Source organism: Mauremys mutica, chromosome 10, assembly GCF_020497125.1.
Source record: "Mauremys mutica isolate MM-2020 ecotype Southern chromosome 10, ASM2049712v1, whole genome shotgun sequence".
NCBI classification, from domain to species: domain Eukaryota; kingdom Metazoa; phylum Chordata; order Testudines; family Geoemydidae; genus Mauremys; species Mauremys mutica.
In genome coordinates this window covers 71,188,413-71,207,717 of record NC_059081.1, presented here as the reverse complement: position 1 = coordinate 71,207,717, position 19,305 = coordinate 71,188,413, and the positions used below count along the sequence as shown (strand labels likewise).

Below are 19,305 nucleotides of genomic sequence, written 5' to 3'. Positions count from 1 at the left end.
TGCTGGTTTTATTATGTGGACACTTTTCTATTAGGAAAGTAACAGGCCATCACCACATTTCACAGAGGCCACTAAAAAGCCATCAGAGTATACTAGCTTTTAGTATAAATTAATTCTATGGACTCTCTTGTATGCACAGAGTAGAAAAAGTACCCATGTGTGTCAAAGACTATAGGGAAAAAGCATAGCTTTATTTGAGAAACAATATGGGACTATACAATTGAAACTTTCATCACAATGTGTACACACAATTTCCTGACTTGTAGATGTTTACCTGTCTCTCTCCCATAACATCTTCTGTCCCACCATTAAAACAACAGTTTTGTGCATTTCATTTAGTGCTAATGGAAGTGCCAGTCTAACAGCACCTGAAAGCAAAGTCCTCAGCATACCCAAAAACCAGATACAGTGCAGCGTGGACAGTGACTGTGCAAGCTTCCTGATATTGTGATACCAAAATGCCTGAACCCTGACCTGGAGAGCCCAGCTGTATGGGAGAAAGGATAAGAGAAACAGTGTCCATTCAGTCCTCTGGTAAACCCACCGATAAACACATAAGTTAGTGCTAAATGTGGTAGGTTTTGTAGGATAAACACCTGTGTCCTAAAACCAGACAGACTCCTCAATCATGTCACTTAGGCCACTGATTAAAATGTAAATAGCAACAGCTTTGGGTCACTACCAATGAAGTTTGGATTGGAATTGGAGACTGAAAAGTGAAAAGCTCAGCACCAAGTCCTTCATAGACTTAGGCTATGGCTAAACTTGCACTTCAAAGCGCTGCCGCAGCAGCGCTTTGACCACACTGGGGCTTTGACCACACTGGCGCTTTGCAGCGCCGCAATTTGCAGCGCTGGAGAGGGTGTGTTTTCACACCCTGCTGCAGCGCTGCAAATTTGCAAGTGTAGCCAAACCCAAAGTCTCAACAAAATTTCCACTGGAGTTAGTGGAAAGACTCTGATTTCATGGAGAGCTGGATTGGGCCCCAAGTCCCCATTCACATTCCTGTTATTCTTACGGTTTGGTTGTTTGTGTTTAGTGAAGTAGATTAGTGAGGACTACAAATGTTGTTACACTGCTCGCAAAGCATGTTTATGTGGATAATCCATCTCCTTAATGTATCCATTTACCATCGCTTTACAGATACAAACATTTCTCTCTGCAGCAAGTCCTCAGCAGCCATCAGCAGAGAACAGCCTTTAACTTGCTTTCTTGAACTGCTTTCAGATGTCAAGTTTTAGCAATTTGTGAAGCTTCACGGTAGTTGTGAAAGACAGTTTTCTATATTTCCATATGGTGTGAAGCCTTCATAAGGCTGAGTTTATTTTCTCTAAACATGTTTGGGTTTTCTCATTACTCTGTGTATGCAGTGATCTTGCTTCCCTGGTAAGCAGAACTCCTTAACGGCACCCATTCTACTTTACCACCACAAATATTATTTCTTTCAGATTCTAGTCCTCTAGTTTTCATAATCTTTGTATTGGCTGGACTTATGCAGAGACCAATTCTTCCAGAGAGCGGAGACTAAATACTTTAAAAGCAATCAGCTGCTGCCACTGTTTTGTATTAAAGCAACAATTGTCAGCTAGGGGGGAGGAAGGAAGGGGTCATGAATACACAACCACACTCCTTTCCTTTATGGCTGGATCGGAGGATGGGCCTGAGACTCTTAGGCTGTAACATGAAGTCATGTTCTGGAAAAGGTTGAGTGTTGAGACTTAAAGGGGCACTGACAATTTAAAAATGAAAAGAAAAAAATCACTTCTACAATACTTTTTAAAACCAATTCTTGTTAAAAATAACACCTAAAATTACTATAAAGTGATTTATTAGAGACAAAAATCTCCTCCCCCCAGTTTGTTCAGGCTGTATTTTTAACAGCATTTTGTGTATAGTCTGTGTCTCTCTTTCTCTTTTAGTGTCAGTCATTTTTTCCCCTGTTTTGTGCAGGTCTTTCACACAGCAATAGCAGAGAGAAACACATGTGACAGAAAATGGAAAATGTGATTGCCAAACCGCAGAAATTGACAGGAGAGGGCTCAGGGACTACTTTTTGAAATGACTAGAACTCAAGTTAATATGTCCTTTTAAATATATACAGAACTATTTGCTGTAAATTTATAGTAACGGGACTGTATATATTTCTTTTAAAAGACATGGTAGCCTCCAATTTTCAAGTTATAAAAAGCTACTTAAGAAATCTATCCAAAATGTATTTAGTTCTCTAGGTATATCCGTATACACCTATATAATATTTACTATGGTTAATGTTTAGCCATTCAGTATCTGTTGGCACTGAAACTACTCACCAGCTACAAGGGCAATAATGCAATGCTATTTTAAGTTACATTACTTGCCAATACAAACATGTAATGCAATATCTATTATTTATGTACTACTGTAATTGTACACTCTGCTTTGCAGTATCCAAAATATGCTAAGCAAAGTTCTTGCCTGCAAAGGCTTGTAGTAATCTAAGGCAGGGGTGGCCAACCTGAGCCTGAGAAGGAGCCAGAATTTACCAATGTGCATTGCCAAAGAGCCAAGGTAATACCTCAGCAGCCCCCCATCAACTCCCTCCCACCCCGCTCCCAACACCTCTCACCCAGCAGCAGCCCTGCCGATCAGTACCTCCCCACCTCTCCCCTCCCCTCCCAATTAGCTGTTTCCTGGTGTACAGGAGTACAGGAGGCTGGGGGCGGGGGGGAGGCGGAGGCGAAGCAAGGTCACGGCAGGCTCAGAGCAGGGCCTGTGGCAGAGCCAGGGCTGAGCAGTGAGCACCCCCCTGACACACTGGAAAGTTGGCGCCTCAAGCTCCAGCCCCGGAGTTGGTGCCTATACAAGGAGCTGCATATTAACTTCTGAAGAGCCGCATGTGGCTCCAGAGCCACAGGTTGGCCACCCCTGATCTAAGGCATAACTAGATAAAATACAGCAGAGAGGCATGTGGATATTATTGCCCATATACCCAAAGAGACATATAAGCAGTAAGTATACACATGCATTCACTCACTAATATGCCTGTCATTTAATTTAATGGAAAAGCACAGGAGAGCTAAATTCATACATTGTAGATAGATACTTATGTCACAAATATCGTACAGGAAAGCAGAAGTGTTTTCCCCCCTCCAAAAGATAGCGTCCTAACACATCCACAGGGTACAATAGAATGAATATTACTAGAGACCTTGATCATTTTGGGGGAATTCATGACCAGCTAGGACGACTTAATCCAGCCCATTGTTATTCTCAGGACGGACACAGCTCAGTAGTTACTTACAGAAAATAAAATTACATGAAATACTAAAATGTACTTCTGAACATAGTTAACTTGAAAACTGGAAAGAAAACCTCAAAAGTAGATTCAAAGCCATGATTATCTCCTCCCTGCACAGAAAGATATGCAACATAATTTAATGGATTTCTGCCTGTCCGTATTGCAAGCTTTACAATATTTAAACATCTGTCCATTCAAAATGAGTGTTTTTCCCTACAATATTTCAAAGGCTTCATTGCCTGAGTAAATCCATGCTTAGTTATTTTTAAGAAGTGTATTTTGTACCTGCATCTGACATAATAGTCAAAAATAAAACAAAACTAATTAGTTGCCTAGCCTTCTAGAACAGAAAAAGGTATTTTCAGTCTATCTGATTATATTTTTATTGAAAACTTCCTATCTGCGTAATTACATAATCAATCAAATAAGTGCTTTTTCTATCAATCCATAGGATGTGCCACCATAATGTTTAATATGCACAGTTTTTCTGGTAATATTTCTAAACTTCCTGCAATAGACTGGTAGTGTTTGCTTTAAATACTGACTCCTATTAGTAGTTGTTGATCCTGCTGGTACAGGGTTAAGTGGTCTTTGCTGATTTACCCAGACGGGCAACTTATTAACCCACTACAATGTAAGAAAACCCGTTATTGTGACACAGGTGGGCCCTGGAGTTTTTATAGCATGCGGGGGGGGGGGGGGTGAGGAGGCTCAGAAAGAAATAGGTTGAGAACCCCTGCACTAATAGAACCTAAAAGTCACGAAAAACCAAAGTTAAGTGTGAACATGCAACCCTTTCTTACTGTTTCTGCTTCTGTTTGTGGTCTCTTCAAACCCTCCACCTCTGTGCAGTTAGAAACACCTTTCATCTAATTTCAACATATTTTGTAAATCATTCAGATCCAGCACTTTTTCCAGCATTGAATAGAGACACCCCACAGTCCCAAGCCCAAGAGTCTACTTGGTAATTCTGAATTCCCAAGTGGAAGGTGAGAAAATGTTGTGCTCTTAGGAATAAGCAAGAAATAGGAAGGGCTGACTCTTACTTTGTCCCATACAGAAGGATTTACTTATCACATGCATGTGGTCCAATTTGAGGAGACCTTTTATCTCAGTAGAACACAATCCAGAGTGATATCAAAATCTTCCCATTCTGTATTGATCTGATGTTTGTCTTGGTCTCTCTAAATTATGCGAGTGAGCCTAATAAGTTTGGGCATGGCCAGCCTTCCTTCTTTAAAAAACTAATACAGCTTTTTAATTTTCATTTTTAAGGCCCATGTTATATTACATTGACTGAAACATTTATTTTGTCTCATGGATATAAGAATAGGAAGAGTCTGAATGATAAAGAAGATGCTCTGCAAAAACATTATTTGCATTCATATTATCTTGCAAATCCAGGAAAGAGACAGTTGCTAAATGTGTCTGTTAAGCTGAATTAAGAAAGCGATAAAATTAACACCAAAAGTAGGATGATGTGGCAGATGATGTGAATGAGCAAGTATCTCATACTTTGCTTGCTCCACTGAAATGGCATAGATTTTAAGGCCAGAAGTCACTATTATGATCATCTTGTTTGATCTCCTGCAATAACATCCTACATCCAGTTCAGTGACTTGTGGCTGAACTACTTGTCTATCTTTTAGAAAGACGTCTTGGTTTAATGAGTACAAGTGATGGAGATATCAACACATGCTTTAGTAATCTGTTTCAATGGTTAATAATCCTTTCTGAGAATAACCTTCACCTTATTTTTACTTGAAACATCACATGCACCAAGGCGGCCTGTCAGCATTTGATTCTGGAATCTTTCACACCCTCTGTGAAGAACCATTCTGCTATACCAACAAGACACTTAAACAAAAGTTTCCACAAGGCCCAATGGAGATCTGAACTGAGGACCCTAATTTACAATGCTCTAACCTCCGAGCTATGGAACAACTTAAGGACCTCTGAACTAGCTTGTTGAGGTTTTACTCTAACATTAAACATGTTGAAAATAGAGACTTCTACAATTCCATAATCTGTTGAATAATATGATACCATAAAACATAGGGTATATCTCCATTTTGAGCTGGAGGTGTAAATTCCAGCTCAAACGGACATACCCACTGATACAGCTAACATGCTAAACACAGAGAGATGTCACAGTGATGCAAGCAGTGGGAAGGGCTAGCCACCCAAATACACGCTTAGTATCTCGGACAGGTACGAATTCAGAATGGCTAGCCTCTGCCCCCCACAGCCACATTCTCTTGTTAGCGTACTAGCTCAATCAGAGCTAGCGTGGGTATGTCCACTCAAACTGGAATTTACACTTCCAGCTCACAGTGCAGACATACTCATAGCAAACAATGCTAACTTATGCTCGGAACTCCTAACGGTCATGCCATGAATCAGATATGTCTACAGTGCAAAAGGTTCAGTCACTAGAGAAACAGGAAGGGTCATAAAGGGAATCTCTACCTGGACCTGACTAGAACTTTCATTATGCAGCTAAAGATATAGTTTAACAGAGCTCTCTTGCACATGCTAAGCATCTGATTTTCAAATCAAAACTTATTTCCTCTGAAAAAAAGACAGGCACCAGCCCTTCAATCAGGGCTATTTCTATGCCAAGTTTTACCTTTCAGCTCACAGCTAGCTTCCCTGTTTTGGCTGCAAGGTTGTTTGTTTGCTTTATTTAAAAAAAAAATGGGATGAGCATTCCCCCCCCCCCCCCCGCATATGTCCTATGCTCCAAAACAGCTCAACAATAATAAAAATAAATTGCAACCACTACCGCTATCTTTGGGCGGAGATCAAGCATGAGGTTGTGTGTTTCATTCAAGCTCTTGAATGAAAACTCATAACTCTAATGGTGGTGGAATAAATACAGCTGCCAGTTTTCCAAGGTTAATTCACCCAGTCATTTTATTAAATATCAAGTATTTTTAAATGTAGGTTGCATTATTAACAATGCAATAAAAACTTGCCAAAACTGAAAATAATGATTATGACATTAGTATAGTTTGGTTTAAATGAACTAGCTTTTTCAATCTGTGCTCAATTTTTCTTTATAATGTAGACTTTTATTGAAGTCATAAACACAAATTTTATACAAATCAGATGATGCAGTTTTTCAAGATACATTCAATATATACATTAATTTTGGAGGTTCCATGTGATATGTTGTTGTTTTTAAGATCATTATTAATGGCCTTATAATTAAGTTACTAGCAGGAATGTCTCCGCACCTGACAACCACCATACCTTTTGTACAGTTCAGAATGAACAGCATTTTTCATGCTCAGAAACCCGGAGTGCACTTCTAAGTCTGTGCTGAAGGTCAGTACTGTGGTACTGACAGTACCATTATTTAACATTTACATTGTGGTAACACCCAAAGGCAACAAACACCCAGATTAGGCCCTACTGTGCTAGACACGGTACATACACATGGTAAATGACAGTCCCTGCCCTAAAGAGATTACGTTCTTAAAACCACACAAACGCATGCACAGTGCTGATGAGCCACACAATAGCTGGCACTAAATCTTCAGTTTCTTAAGTATTATTGCTGACAACTTAAGTCAATTATGTTACAATGGACAGTAATTAACACAGGCCTTTTCTACTGTTTAGAAAGTCTGTAAATATAATATAGTACTTAACCTTTAAAAAGAAAGGTTATATATGAAAAAGTTATATAAGATTCAGGGTCCAATCACTTTTTAATGTTACATCAACATTTACCCTGTGCAGTTCTAACTCCCCTTTGAGAGGAAAGCACATTCGCAATTCTGAAAACTGATGTTACCATAGCAATACTCTGTTACTCTGAATATTTATATAATGTTTAACATTTTCACTGTGCAACAGCAATCTTCCAAACCGTACCTCCTACTTCCATTTGTTATGTTAGCTTTCATTCTGTTTGACAGAGCAGTTTAAAACATTAGGGCAGAGGTTAACATGCACTTAATATTGAAAGTCACACCCCACACACTCCTCCTTCCCTCCTCTCTCCCCCACCCCCTTCCCAACCCTGCATATGCTTTTGTGCAGCTCTGGAGGAGATCATATCCAGAGGACTGCTTTATAACTTGCAGATGTGCAATGGACAACGTGTGCACTCCATTCTAACTGCAAATTTGTAACATTAATCAAATTAATTAATGCTCCTCTATTCAGCACCCCTTACTCAGGCTGAGTTTCCTCTGCAGTTAATAGGAAATATGATCCACCATTATAAAAGCACCACATTTGTGCTAGGCTTTGCTAAAATACCAAAGTGCACACAGTCCCTACCTCAAAGAGTTTACAAGCCATAGGAAGATAAACTGCAATGACTACCCCTGAATATAGACTCTAATATCCCAATCTCAGATGTTTACATTCAAACCTAACCCTTCGTTTAACTTTCCTCCAGAATGTTACAAATATTGGCTATATAAAGCATCCATCAGGTGAGAATGATTTTGGAATCATATCACATACACAATATTTTCCCTCAACCTAACACTTATGGTCACTAACTTATAAATGCACTTTTACATTTAGATATTAGGCAGAACAGTAACATCGGTCTCCTACAAGTTCTATTCTCAATAGCTATATCGGCAATAAAAGGGGCTCTCTCTCTCTGTATTTAGGCCAAGATTTTTCAAAAATGAAATCCTAAATGCAGGCTCCTAAATCCACACTTAGGCCTCTATATAAATGGGTTGATGGGAGTAGTTGGGCAGTTCAGCACTTTTGAAAGTCAGGCCACTTATTTAGGTGCCTAGATAAGGACTTAGGAGACTGGAATCTAAATTTAATCTCTCATTGTTAAAAATTTGGTACTTGGTTCTCTGTATCAAACCTACAGATATGGCTCTCTAAACAGGGGTTACCAGTCCCACTGCTTCTCCGCCTTTCAAAGAAGTCCGCCTACATTTAGAGCATTTTTTGTTAAATTAGTATTTCTACCCACTTCTCACAGCTGTTTCAATCACTTACTTTTATATGTTCATGTAGCTGGGCCTCATGCTGACGGGAGAGTTGCTCATGCTGCCTCTGGAACTCGGCTATAAGGATTTGTCTCTGAATTTGTTGTTTTTGTTTGAGAGCCAGGAGTTCCTGCTGGAGCTGCTGTTCTCGGAGTGTAGGTTCCGTCACTGGCATGGAAAACTGGTGGTCCAAGCGGAGATCCATGGGGACTGAAGTTGGTGCAACTTGCAAGGGCAGTGCTGTGTTCACATCAACTGCAAAAGAAAAAACAAAAAGCGATCAGCCTATTCCCTGTTCAATAGTGAATTTAGCTTTGGCTTTTAGAAGGCTTTTTGGGAATCACAATACCTGAATCAACAACACCATCTCTCTTATATTTCATATTGCAAAAGGACATACAACCGCTGGGGTATGTGGTTGGGGTACAAGAGGATTTGAGGGGTGTGGGCTCTGGTCAGCACTTACCTCTGGCCTCTCCCTGGAGGCGTCAACATGTCCCTCCGGCTCCTAGGTGCAAGGACAGTGAGCAGGCGGCTCTGTGCAGTGCATGCTGCCTCTGTCCACTGGCATCGACCCCCACAGCTCCCATTGGCTGCAGTTCCTAGCCAATGGGAGCTGCGGAGCTGGTGGTCAGGCAGCCTGTGGAGCCCATCTGGCCACACTTACACCTAAGAGCCAAGGGACATGTCACCGTTTCCAGGAAGTTGCGTGGAGCCAGGTAGGGAGTCTGCCGGCCCTGCCAACCGGATTTTTAACGGTGGTGACTAGAGCCACCAAGGTCCCTTTTCGACCAGGCATTCCAGTCGAAAACCTGACACCTGGCAACCCTAAAGAGGACCCATTGTTTAACAACATAATAGGAGCCGCACACTAGGTGAGAAATTCATATTAATCTGCTTCTGGAATGGGAAACCTAGTGCACAGAGTACTAGACTGGAGACCTGAGGTCAATTCCTGACTTTCACTGTTCTGATGGGTGATGCTGCCTAAGTAACTTCCTTCCTGATGCCTCAGTTTCCCCATATACAAAAGAAGATGATACTGACCTTTTTAAAGTGCTTTGAGATCTAAAGATGAAAGGATCTAAAGATAGAGCTAGGTAGGGTATTATTATTATTACATACTTAATGCAAACTGCTAAATGAAATCTATTTTGTGGGATATAGTTGTGGCCAAAAATTTACAAGGAAACGGGAAAAATTCAAATGTCAGGTGAAGATAGGAGAGGTCCCAAGAAAACTCCGTTTTCACAGGGGAAAAACTGTAGTGAACAGAGAAGCACTAAACACAGCTCAGTGTGCTAGCAGCTAATGCAGGGGTTCTAAAGCAGATGGATACCTAGGAATGCCACATCATGCCCCTTTGTACAGTGTAGCATCTGTTTGGAGATAAGCCTTTAAATAATCAGGATCCAGGGATAAAGAGGATATAAAAATGTACTTGAATACTTGGCGTATTAAGGAGTCAGTTATTTGGCTACACAAAGAGCATTTCTCTGAGAACTGGGAATTGTTCATAAAAAAGCAAACAGGACAGGTGTTTAGTGAAAGCACTGCAGCAACACTGATCTCAATCAATATACTTCCATTGTTGTTTTTCCCTTTACAACCACAGCCATCCACTATCATCTAAATATTCAAAATTGCAACCAAAATTCTAATTCTGTACTAAATATTACAGCTGTTTATATTTGCTGTATTTTTAATGTTTTGCTCCATAAGGAAACTCAGTATCTCCCCTGAGATGTTTATATTGATTAATTTTACAAAAAAATCCTTAGTCCTTTTCAAAACGATTTACTATGTTTATCTACAATTAGAACACACAACATCTTGGAAAACACTCGTGCTAACAAAATGTTTGTCAAATTATCGAAGTATAAAAATGTGGTGCCGGGGTGCACAGCCCCCGTTGGAAACCATGGGACTGGGGCACCAGGGGAGGGGTTGAACAGCCTCCGCTCTGGAGCTGGCTGCAGGACAGGGGTGTGTGGCCCTGGCTGCAGCCCTCGCCCAGCCCGGCCGCAGCCAGAGGGTGGGGTGCATGGCCCCCACTGAAGCCCCTGGGCATAAGCAACAGGGCAGGGGATGCAGGGTCCTGCCTGGTTCCAGCCCCAGTTGCAGGGAAGGGGCAACAGTCTCGCCTCCAGCCCCATCTCCAGTCCCTGACAGCTGAATCTGAAGAAGTCACAGAGGTCCGGTAAAGTCACAGAATCCGTGACTGCCATGCCCTCCATGACTACATCGTAGCCTTAATAATGTTCAATAAAGGAACAGAGATGTGTATAACAGGTCACCTGCTTGTAAATTTCTTTACGTGACTTTTTTTTTCTCTGCCTAAGAAGCAGTCACAGCTCTGACTGAACTAGCTCAGGAAGGGATAGGAGAAATCATCTGAAATGACTCAAAGAATCTTTGATAGCAAATTTGACTCACGTGGACTGCAATATTTGACTGCTTACATGTCCTCTATAGAAAAAAAACAGGGCTTTGTTTTTGCCCATATGACAGAGTTTGAGTCAGAAACTATTTGACGGGATCTGATGAAAACTGAGGCATGAAGTTGACGAAAAACGATATAAATTGTTCCATCGTAGGTAAAACAGCCAGCTCGCTAACCATTCTAAGTGAGATGCTGGCTACCAGAAAGGTAACTGTCATACAATATAAGCAGCAAAGAGTCCTGTGGCACCTTATAGACTAACAGAAGTTTTGGAGCATGAGCTTTCGTGGGTGAATCCCCACTTCGTCGGATGCTTTTACAGATCCAGACTAACACGGCTACCCCTCTGATACTATACAATATAAGGAAATGTCAACTAATATCTCAAATGAAAGCTTTCATTTTATGCAAGATTCAACTGATATTCTACTTTAAGGCTGGTTGCTTAACTATGGATTTATAAGTCACTTCCCTATGGAAGTGAGACATGGCTGCAGAACAAGTTGACTTTGATGTTCTTTAAACTGATGTGTCCTTAAATGTCACCTGCAAATATCTATAAAATATAAATACTAAGTTAGGGTTTTGTTCCGAATGCCCCACTGAGCAATGTTAAGAGGAGTATTCGGTACACAAATGATCTTTTAAAATGTACTCCTCAAGGGTGAAAGTAGCATAGAAGACTTACCGGTACAGGGGCCTGACTCCGGGCCCCTGGAAGGGGTGGGGCCTCGGGCAGAAGGGGAAGAGCCCCCTCGGCCTCCCCTAGCCACCCTATCCGCGCTGCCTGACCCGCGCCACCCAGGGTTCCGGTGGCGATTTAAAAGGATCCAGGGCAGCACTTTGACGTTGGCTGCGTACGTGCCGGTACCAGCGGCCACTACTTACCGGTACACCGTACTGGCCCATAACGACCTACTTTCACCCCTGGTACTCTTCCTATCTCTGTCTCTTCGCACTGGTCTTGTCATATCTGACATGATGGATTGCCAGCTCTCACTCCAAAACGTTGTTAGGCCATCAACATAACAAATACCCTGGAAATACCATTCACAAATACCCTTCATCATCAAATACGGGTGTTTCTATTGGGCTTCCATGGGCTTAATGTTCTTCAATATCTTTATCAATTATCTGGAAGTAAATATAAAACCACTACTGAAAGTAAATATTTAAGGAATGGCAAATAACGAGAAGGATAAGACAGTCTTTCACAGTGATCTGGATTGCTTGGTAAGCTAACCCCATTCACACAAAATACATCTGAATACAGCTAAGTGCAAGGTCAGACACCTAGGAAAAAAGAATCCAGGCAACATCTACAGAATGGGGAACTATATCCTGGAAAACCATCACTCAGAAAAGGATGTAGAGGTCATAGTGGACAAGCAATGCAAAGCTATGGCAAAAAGGGTTAACACAATCCTTGGATGTATAAACAGGGGATCAGTGAATAGAAACAGAGAGGTGATTTTAACGCTGTATATGGCATTGGTAAGACCAATACTGGAATGCTGTGCTCACTTATGGTGTCACATTTTAAAAGGATGTTGAAAAATTGGAGCGGGTGCAGAAAAAAGCCACAAACAGAATTTGAGGGCTGTCTTACAGTGAGAAACTTAGGACTTGTCTGCAAGTTGGCGTAACATGCTCTACGGAGTGTGGGTGGGTGGGTGAGGGTGTAATATCCAAAGGGCACTAACATGTTGTGCATTAATTGGCTCATGTAGACCCTGCTCATAACACAGTGAAGGCTGCCTAGCGAGCAGTACTCAACACACCTTCAGGGAACACCAGCAGGGTCTACACAGACCAATTAATACACAACATGCTAGTGTGCTTTAGATACCACATGCCTGTAGGGTGCATTTTCCCACTGGGTTGAAATGCCCTTTGAGTGCTCAATTTGTCCAGCTTCTCAACAAGATGATCAAGAGCTGATGTGAATTACAGTGTATAGGTACCCTCACAGAGATAAAATACTACGTAAAGGCTTTTTAATCTAGCAAAGACAGACCTGAGAACCAATGGCTGCAAGCCAAATCCAGACAAATTCAAATTAGAAATAAGGCTGTCAAGGTTCCTCCCACACTCTGAACTTTAGGGTACAGATGTGGGGACCTGCATGGATCCTTCTAAGCTTAATTCCTAGCTTAGATCTGGTAATGCTGCCACCAGCCAGAATTCCAGTGTCTGGCACACTCCCTGTCCCCCCCCCAAAACTTTCCCCTTCCTCGATACCCTTGAGGCTTTTCCACCAAGTCCCTGGTGATACCGATCCAACCCCTTGGATCTTAACACAAGGAGAAATTAACCATTCCCCCCTCCTTTCCCCCACCAACTCCTGGTGAGTCCAGACCCAATTCCCTGGGATCTTAAAACAAGAAAGAAAAAATTAATCAGGTTCTTAAAAAGAAAGCTTTTAATTAAAGAAAGAAAGGTAAAAATTATCTCTGTAAATCAGGATGGAAAATACTTTACAGGGTAATCAGATTCTTATGACCCAGAGGAACTCCCCCCTCTAGCCTTAGGTTCAAAGTTACAGCAAACAGAGGTAAAATCCTCTCAGCAAAAAGGAACATTTACAGGTTGAGAAAACAAACATAAGATTAACACGCCTTGCCTGTGCTACTTACAAGTTTGAAACATGAAAGACTGATTCAGAAAGATTTGGAGAGCCTGGATTGACGTCTGGTCCCTCTCAGTCCCGAGAACAAACAACCCCCAAAACAAAGAGCACAAACAAAAGACTTCCCTCCACCAAGTTTTGAAAGTATCTTGTCCCCTTATTGGTCCTCTGGTCAGGTGTCAGCCAGGTTTACTGAGCTTCTTAACCCTTTACAGGTAAAAGAGACATTAACCCTTAACTATCTGTTTATGACAAAGGCACAAATGTTTAACAGTGAGGGTGATTACCTACTGGAACAAACTACCAAGGGAAGTGGTGGACTCTTCAATTTGTGTGTCTTCAGATCAAAACTGGACACCTTTCTGGAATACATGCTTTAGTTAAACACAAATGATTAAGAACAGGAGTACTTGTGGCACCTTAAAGACTAACAAATTTATTGTAGCATGAGCTTTCGTGGTCTTTAAGGTGCCACAAGTACTCCTGTTTTTTTTGCGGATACAGACTAACACGGCTGCTACTCTGAAACAAATGATTAAGGTTATTACAGGGATAAATGGTTGAAATTCTATGGCCTGTGTAATACAGGACATCAGAGAGTAGATGAACTGTTCTGGAGCCTGGTTGTGTCACCCCACCGAAAAGTGAGACCTCTAGGGCTGAGTTCCCAGGTAGTTATTGACTTCTCAGCCCCCCATAAATATGGGAAAGGAAACTGCAGTGAGCCCTGAAGATTGGTTCTGTGATATCTGGACCTTCTCCTATGTGAGGATTTTATGGACCCTGACTTTGCACATAATCAGGTAAACTGGAGGACAAAATAGTGCTCTGCTTATGCTCTGAGAAGGTTTCCAACTCCTTGTCTGGTTAAAAAAAATGTGATAATGTATGTAAAAAACTGTGCTGTAATGCAAATGTACAAGCTGACAGCATTAACGTTGCATGGATAGCCTTAAATTCGACATTTCTTGATTTGCGATAGCTACGCAGACAATGCTGTCTTTCACATGATGTGCTGCTCCAATGAGGCACCCTTGAAGAAATGAATGGAAACGCAATTTTTCTCTTTCCCCCCCCCCTTTTTTTTTTTTTTAAAGGGAAGATGATTGCTTCTAGGAATTTTCAGTCTTTCATTTAAAAGGGGGACATGGAGGAATAGTGGACAGGTTCAGGAAGAGATTCCTGTGTATAGGTGAGCTGCATGGGAAAAGGTCTACAGATGACAACTAAAGAAGAATATGAAGTGGGGGTGGAAGCTTGGCTTAGGCTGAGGTGCTCCACTGCCAGAACTGTTTAGACATTTGTCAAAAGCAAGGCTGTGTCTGGGAAAAGCAAGCTCTTCTCCATCCCTTCAAAAATAGCACAGTCTGCAAGGGAGCAGAGACTATTTTGGGGGTACATTTGGAAGTAGAAACCATTGAAACTGAAAGTAAATTACAGTATGAAAATTAAGACAGGGAAGAAAGACTTTGCACAGGGCCATAGTGTGAGTGGGAATAGAGATATGCTGGGGTTTTTTTGTAAGCAAAGTTTTCAATTTGCCTAAATTTGACCTGTGACATTTGCAGGTCAAAAAAGTGTTTCACATAAGCTGATATCCAAACTATACACAAGAACAGAGATGACATGATTGACACCGTCAGTGAAATGCAGTCACTTCCAAGGTGGAATGTAGCAATTGTTTACCACACAAAAATGTAGTTTAGCACATGAAGTTACTTGTATTATATTATATATGAGAGTCTCCAGGTGAAGGTATTGTGGGAATTTACATGAGCAAAAAGTAATTATCCAGCACCAAGCATTACAGACTCAGAGAGTGTTTTAGCTAATGAATCACCAAAATCACTTTCTGCAGAACCTAGCTGTTCCTAGAGGTTTCCCATATAAGAATGGCCGCACTGGGTCAGACCAAAGGTCCATCTAGCCCAGTATCCTGTCTTCTCACAGTGGCCAATGCCAGGTGCCCCAGAGGGAATGAACAGAACAGGTAATCTAGTGACCCATCACGTCACCCAGTCCCAGCTTCTGGCAAACAGAGGCTAGGGACACCATCCCTGTCCATCCTGGCTAATAGCCATTGATGTACTTATCCTCCACAAATTTATCTAGTTCTTTTTTGAACCCTGTTATAGTCTTGGCCTTCACAACACCCTCTGGCAAGGAGTTCCACAGGTTGTATGAAAAAAATAATTCCTTTTGTTTGTTTTAAGCCTGCCCACATATTCACACTATGCAGAAGACTCTTTTTTTTAAAGCAAAAGGTCAGATTGCTGGAAATGCTATTTTTCATTCTACAACTTGCTCCCGCCACTTTCTTATTGTTTTCCTTCCTGTCTTTTTCCCTGCTCCATTTTTTTTTCCACACTCCCACATTCCTCTCCAGATCCAGAAGCACAAAAAAGGAAAACAGCCACCACTAGAACATTGTCTGTGCCCTGGAACATACTGTAGCAAATTTCCCACAGAACATCAGGCTTGTGAAAAGGACAGATCATTACACTCTGTAGTTTCACACACAGTTGTTTGCCACTAACTGCAGCATAGAGATAGCATCCTGTTTCAAATGCAGGCATCATCACAAAGTTAGATGAATCTAAGAATCTCTTGTTGGAGTTCAGTGACCATTTGTGAACCACTTACAGCAGGAGATATTTGTACGGCTGATTCTAATTTAAAGACTGTGTATAACAGGTAAACAGATAGGCATAGAATCGTAGGACTGGCAGGGACCTCAAGAGGTCATCTAGTCCAGTCCCCTGCCATCATGGCAGGACTAAGTATTGTCTAGACCATCCCTGACAGATGTTTGTCTAACCTGCTATTAAAAATCTCCAATGATGGTGATTCCACAACCTCCCTAGGCAATTTATTCCCGTGCTTAACCACTCTGACAATTGGGAAGCTTTTCCTAATGTCCAACCTAAACCTACCTTGCTGCAATTTAAGTCCATTGCTTTTTGTCCTAACCTCAGAGGTTAAGAAGAACAATCCCCCCCGCCCCCCCCGTAACAGCTTTTATGTACTTGAAAACTGTTATGTCCCCTCTCAGTCTTCTCTTTTCCAAACTAAACAAATCCAGTTTTTTCAATCTTCCCTCATAGGTCACAGGACTTTCTCCAACTTGTTCACATCTTTCCTGAAATGTGGCGCCCAGAACTGGACACAATACTCCAGTTGAGGCCTAATCAGCATGGAGTAGAGCGGAAGAATTACTTTCCATGTCTTGCTTACAACACTCCTATGAATACATCCCAGAATGATATTTGCTTTTTTTGCAACAGTGTTACACTGTTGACTCGTATTTAGCTTGTGGTCCCCACTATAACCCCCAGATCCCTTTCTTCAGAACTCCTTCGTAGGCAGTCATTTCCCATTTTGTATGTGTGCAACTGACTGTTACTTCCCAAGTGGAGTGCTTTGCATTTGTCCTTATTGAATTTCATCCTATTTACTTCAGACCATTTCTCCCGTTTGTCCAGATCATTTTGAATTTTAATCCTATCCTCCAAAGCACATGCAACCCCTCCCAGCTTGGTATCATCCACAAACTTGATAAGTGTTCTCTCTATGCAATTTTCTAAATCATCAATGATGATATTCAACAGAACCGGACCCAGAATTGATTTCTACAGGACCCCACTCGTTATACGAAACACTGATAACGATTCTCTAGGAACAGCTTTCCAACCAGTTATGCACCCACCTTATAGCAGCTCCTTCTAGGTTGCATTTCCCTAGTTTATGAGAAGGTCATGCGAGACAGTATCAAAAGCCTTACCAAAGTCAAGATATACCACATCTACCGCTTACCCCATATCCACAAGGCTTGTCACCCTGTCAAGCAAAGCTATCAGGCTGGTTTGACACGACTTGTTCCTGACAAATCCATGCTGACTAACACTATCTTCAAGTGTGGGAGTGAAATATGTAATTAAACAACTGGCTATCTTTACAGTTTATTGAGTTAGATCAGTGGCTCCCAACCTGGTGGCCTAGGTCACCAAGTGATGGTTCACAGTGGTCATTCCTCCTTCTGGTTATTAACTGTAACCATTAAAAGACAAGTATAATAAATTAAACATTAATATTCCACGTAAGCAATTGCAATAGTTGCCATAGGGATTAAATGTGGCCATCTCTTCACCAATTACTGGCCGGAGAGATGGCCATGAGCCAGTTTCTGTATTAAAAGAAGGACCATCCTATGGAAAAGTCTGAGAACTCTTCTGTTAGATAGGTTTGAATGGTTATTTTATATATTACATTTGTGTTTACAATTCACTCTGCTGTGGTTCCAAGACCTGCTACGGACTGTAAGTATTACCCTTTAAAATAGTCAAAAATCACAGTCGTTCCTGCAATGGCACCATCACTTTCATACATGAAAGAGAAAGATTCCAAAAACAAATATAGCACAAAACAAAACACACAAAAACCCTGCCTTTGGCAGTAGAAAGGAGAGAGGGGGAGAGATAGAGAGAGACCACTAATGTTGTTTTTACTCATGAGAGGTTCTCAGATACTCTACAACATGGATCACATAAGAATGTAGAGCGAGAGAGAGAGAGAGAAAATATGGGCCAGATTTTCAAAAGAGCTCACCATACAACAGCTCTCCCCAAGGCCTGATCTGTGGTCAAAGTTGTACCAGTTTAACTTTAAATCAGTTTTAAAATAGATTTTGTTTAGCATGGATGCTCTTAATTTGAGTTTGTGATATAATGCATCAGTTTAGGTATTTTATAGACAAACATAAAAGGGGGAAGTTTAGAATTGTGTCAGCAGTTAAGTATGACTTTTCGGGTACTAAAGTTAGACCTAATGCTATATGAACATTAATGGTTTGGAAGCAGAGGGAAGAAATTTTTAAGTTTGAAACTAATATTCAGTTTCCTAGAGTCCAAAATCTGAACAAAAGCATTCAGATTCTTTTTTTAAAGACTGAAGATACATTTACTAATGTTCAACTAGTTCACTCAATCTTCAAAAACTACTGGTTCACATTGAGCCATAAAATGTGCATTATAGCAGACGGGGAGAAATCATTAGAGAAGAAGTTTGGCCTAATGTTTCCCTTATGATCTCTTTCAAATATGAAATCTGTTCAACAGATTCTGTTCACAGCAATATGAGAATTCTCTGATGGCCATCTATACTGGACTAGAACTTTAGAATTCGGCGGAGTAATGACAGACCTCCAATGTTATCAAATATCTCTAAATACTAACCTGGAAAACACATACAAATGTATAAAATATTTTAAGAACAGGCAGACAATTGATTTTTCTAAATATGGGATTTCCCCCCGCCACCATCATGGTTACTTGAAAGTTTTTTCTCCCAAGACAGAACAAGGCTATCATCACAGTAAGATTCCTAGAATACATATCTTTGAGAGCCTGCCAGAAGTCTCAGGATGCTAACCGAGACTAATGAAAATATCCAAAAAATAAAAAGTAAGCAGTAGAAAACAAAAATTCTAACAGCTAGATCATGCACAACTCATCTTCAGAAACAACATGTACTGGGGGCGTGAAGGAGCCAATTTACTATTTCCATCAGAACAACATTAAAGGGCATGTCTACACTTGCCTCTGGAGCGCTTGATCCAGCGGGGGTCGATTTATCGCATCTAGTGAAGACGTGATAAATCGACCACCGAGTGCTCTCCCGTCAACTCCTGTACTCCACCGGAGCGAGAAGCGTAGGCAGAGCCGACAAGGCATCAGCAGCAGTCAACCTACCGCAGTGAAGACATCGCGGTAAGTAGCTCTAAGTACGTCAACTTCAGCTATGCTATTTTTGTAGTTGAAATTGCATAACTTAGACTCACTTAGCTCACCCCCACCTTCCCCCCAGTGTAGACCAGGCCTTAGATTGAATAGACAAAGCCTCTGCTCCAAGGGGACTATAGGTATGCTTCATCATATTCACTGTAAACAGTAAGAAATCTGCACGATAACTATATCTGAAACAG

General features: G+C 41.2%; 1 protein-coding gene across 1 annotated transcript in view; it reads right to left on the bottom strand.

Annotated features, from left to right (window-relative positions):
• Nucleotides 1-19,305, bottom strand: part of HDAC4 (histone deacetylase 4) — a 449,638-nt gene that overhangs the window by 207,658 nt on the left and 222,675 nt on the right. Inside the window, exon 6 of the mRNA XM_045032382.1 lies at nt 8,264-8,508. Coding sequence (XP_044888317.1) covers nt 8,264-8,508 — 245 coding nt within the window. The remainder of the gene's footprint in view (nt 1-8,263; nt 8,509-19,305) is intronic.